The sequence below is a fragment of the Malus domestica genome, chromosome 15 (genome assembly GCF_042453785.1).
Source record: "Malus domestica chromosome 15, GDT2T_hap1".
NCBI lineage: Eukaryota > Viridiplantae > Streptophyta > Magnoliopsida > Rosales > Rosaceae > Malus > Malus domestica.
This window is the reverse complement of record NC_091675.1, coordinates 1,953,365-1,957,243: the sequence shown is the minus strand read 5'-3', so window position 1 is coordinate 1,957,243 and position 3,879 is coordinate 1,953,365. Positions and strand designations below refer to the sequence as shown.

The 3,879-nt window shown below is 37.9% G+C and overlaps 1 protein-coding gene across 2 annotated transcripts; it reads left to right on the top strand.

Annotated features, from left to right (window-relative positions):
* On the top strand, positions 1 to 3,300 carry LOC114821811 (putative F-box protein At5g66830). Of its 2 annotated transcripts, XM_070814655.1 has the most exons (3): positions 1 to 1,142; positions 1,251 to 1,297; positions 1,508 to 3,300. In XM_070814655.1, the coding sequence occupies exons 2-3, from the start codon at positions 1,254 to 1,256 to the stop codon at positions 3,138 to 3,140; spliced, it is 1,677 nt and encodes a 558-aa protein (XP_070670756.1). In that variant the 5' UTR covers positions 1 to 1,142; positions 1,251 to 1,253; the 3' UTR covers positions 3,141 to 3,300. The 2 variants fall into 2 exon arrangements, with proteins under 2 accessions (XP_070670756.1, XP_028951041.2); XM_029095208.2 differs by lacking the exon at positions 1 to 1,142 and having other exon boundaries at positions 1,150 to 1,297.
* The last annotated feature ends 579 nt before the right edge of the window (positions 3,301 to 3,879 follow it).

Genomic DNA, 3,879 nt, shown 5'->3' with positions numbered 1-3,879 from the left:
AAAATCAAATATCTTTAAATTTAGGTTTTAAATCGTTGATTACAAGTATTCAAATATGAATTACAATAGATTTTGCACGGAAAAATATATTTTGAAGATCATGATCCTCGTTCTATATGGTGTGGAGCCCGTCTCATCTTGTATGTCTAGGTTTTAAATCATTGATTACAAGTATTTAAATACGAATTACAATATATTTTGCACGGAAAAATATATTTTGAAGAACATAAATATGATATCTTGTTGTGGTGATAGTAGAAATAAAAGAAATATACTTTCTGGCACTCTCAAGAATTTGAATCATTTTTGTGCATTTTTGTTGGTACATTTGTTTATACAAGTCATATCTGTTGGAAAGTGAGGATTAGGAAATCATAATATAACCACCATATGTATTTGTTCTTTTATACAAGCTCTGGTTTTCATTTTTGAACAGAGTTAGGATTAGAAGGTTAGTGAACATGTCACAGACTCACAAGGCCGGTCCTATCCTTATAAATACCCAATATTCTACCAAATTTTTAGAGCTTTTGCAACCCTAAAAAGCCCTAAACACTTTACTCTCTCAGATAAACTAACTTAGGCATCGAAGATCCGTTGACCTAACCCCCCAACCTCGTGGGCACGTGAGACTTAGGTCTTTGATCAAATGTATTGATTGTTTTGCAAGTACATTTTCGTCAAGACTGAAGACGGCGGAAATTTGCATCGACAGTACTGTATATGATCATTAATCTGTCCACACATTACCGATTGATTTTGAGTTGAGTTCTCATACCTTGATAATTACAATTGTAAATAATTGTTCACTTAATTTTCGTGAATTAGTTTCTCTTAATTTTCAGCTAAAAACTATTTGATTGATTATTTACTTTCCCAAATCATGTTTTTAGTCCTAGTTCCTTTTGCAGAGTCAATTGAGTTGTCACTAGTTATGTATCCAAATCTGCTGCCCTGCCCGCTGAAATTTTGGTGCCCCAAACTTTTTTGGTCGCCGAGGCCGATCCTGATAAATAAAGTACTGAGCATAAAATATTACTTTTTTTTAGGGGTCAGAGTCAAAATGATATATAAGTGCCGAACAAAGGAAACAGAATGAGATAAGAACTACAAGTCCGAAATATCCTGCTGCTTTTTTATTGGTATAAAACAGCTGCTTTTTTATTGGTATAAAAAGTATACTCATTCATCATCTTCAGTGCAAACACTCAAAGTGAAGAGCCTAATTAGGGTTGCTTCAAAATTTTCAGGATATGGGGCGCCTACTGATGGACGAAGACAACATCTATGCAAACGGGTAATCAACTACACACTCCCTTATTGTTGATATCTATGGATTATGTGAGATTTCAAATTCAATTTGGGTAGAATCTGGGGAACATTTCATACCATGCGGGCATAAATCAAAAATTACAAATATTCCAGATTAAACAAAAATTAAATTGTTGAAGAGATCAAAGGTGATCAAGGAGGAACTAATATAAATACATTTCTGCGTGTTCCACAGGCCCGGTTTGTACCCTGAAGCAGTATGGGTGTTCTTGGTGATGATACCATTAATATTCAAAAAGGGACCTCTTCGAGTTATATTGACATATTACCGCATATCAAGAATGCGTTTGTTGCTCACTCAAGCTTCTATTGCCCGCAAGCTCAGAATGATGGACTCCATAGTAAGAAGAATGGTCAGATTTAACTACAGAAACAAGTATTGTCACTCCAAATTCAAGCAGGTCTGCAGCGGTAGCCCCTGGTCCAATCAACTTCCGAAAGATATTATGCAATTGATTCTGCAACGACTATGTGTAACAGATTACCGTCGATGTGCTGCAGTATGCCAATCTTGGCGAGAAATTATTAAGAGCAATGTTCAGTCACCTCGGCATGAAGTTCCATGGCTTATGCTATGTTCTCATCCCTTTTCTAACAGAGATCATTCCGTCTTAAGTCCAAGTGATTGGAAAGCTCATAAATTTCTACGACCATCGCCAGATCCCATATTTTATTGTACAATGAATAGAATGGATTGCGTTGGGTCGATTGAAGGATGGCTGATCATGATGGACAGTGCTTTGCGGCGTTCGGAGGGTTTTATGAAGCCCAGGTCATTATACTTATTGAATCCTGAGAACCCTAGGTTTAAAATTGACTTCTTCTTCTTCAATCCAATATCTGGTGACCGAGTGATGTTACCGTCGTCCAAATCCACCCTTCCATGCCACTGCAGTAATGGGCCTGGATTTACCATTCTGAAATTAGACGCCTCTTCAGTACCAACAAGAAGGGGGAGCCGGGAGCCCTCTTTTGTGGCAAGTCTCTGCAAAGGCGGTCATATAGCTTTTTGTAGGCTAACCGATAAATCATGGACCTCCATTGATGATCTGCGGGTTAACTTTTTTCAAGATATAGTCATAATGGGCGGGAAATTATATGCCACAACAAGCCATGCATCCCAGTTTGTGAAGGTATTTGACATATTCCACGATGCCAGTGTCAATGGCGGCCCTCCTAGCTCTCCTAGCTATAGCGTTGCTAACTTGCTTACCCTTGATCCCTACCCACTTCCGTCCTACCCACTTCCGTCTATTGATGTTACGACATGGTGTGGAATTACATCACGAATAGTACATCATTACAATGGCCGTGATTTCATTTACCTAGCAAAAGATTATGCATCTATGGAGCTGTTTATGATTTTTCGTAAGGTAGATTTTGGCTTTCCAACATTTTCTCTATGCGCCAGTTTTATGATTGATGTCATGGGTGCTAATTACCACCCTCCACCCACGACTAAAGGATTTCGAGTGTTCAAACTGGAGCGCGATAGTATCAATGGAGGTTCACGATGGGTACAGGTTTTTGATCTTGGTGATCGGATATTGTTTTTGAGCAGGGCTAGCCACAAAGTTCTCTCTACCAACTATAATGATCTCAGTTATTATCCCCATGGTGAGAAGCTTGAAAGAAACTGCATCTATTTTGCTTTTGACTATCCTTATTCTGCATCACCGTCAAGCGGACGCGATTTTGGTGTGTTTTCCTTGTCAAACAATAGTATTAGACATTTCAATTTTCCCGACAATTATTCCGGTGCCCTATTACATACTAGAACTGTATGGTTCACCCCAAATCGTTGTTAGCTTAGTTAAGTTGCCAGATGTGCATTTTTCTTTAGGAAGTTGCTCGCGTTGGAATTGTTAATTTACTTTTGCTGTTGCTTAGTCATCTATTTTCGTCCAGATTGTATCAGAGATGCATAGCTTTATCAGGAATAATATGTTGGTTAGGACAGTTTCTCAATACAGTATCCTTACTCTTTAATATCGGAATTTTATTTTTTCTCCCCATATATCATAGTAGATTACACTATAGTTTAAAAAAAAGTTTCAACCGTCCAAACTTATACATGACTCTTATATAACATAAGTGGGATATGTAATATGTGTATGAGAGAATTCGGGCTCAAAATGGTAAACATGGACGGGCAAGACATCAACCTAACTAAACTCAACCCAATAAATGATCCGGTTGAAGTTGGATTGGGTATGGACGGATTTTTTTCTTTATTCTAACATGCCTGATCGGATTTCAAATCAAGTTGGGCATTGACGGATTACCAAAACCAAATTTGCACCTCTAGTCGATAGCAACACTAGTGTATTTAATCATTGACACCATAATATTTTACCATGCCCGTTTCAACATGCATGTAAACCTATGGCTATATGACGTGACAATGCGTACACACAGTATACAACAAGGCAGTAGGAACCAGTAGGTACTAGGTATGTAAAATGCAAGGGCTTGCAAACCATGTCCTTTTTAGACAATCTCCAACCCTTGGGCTAAAAGCTAAATTTTTTAGCCCAGAAATATATT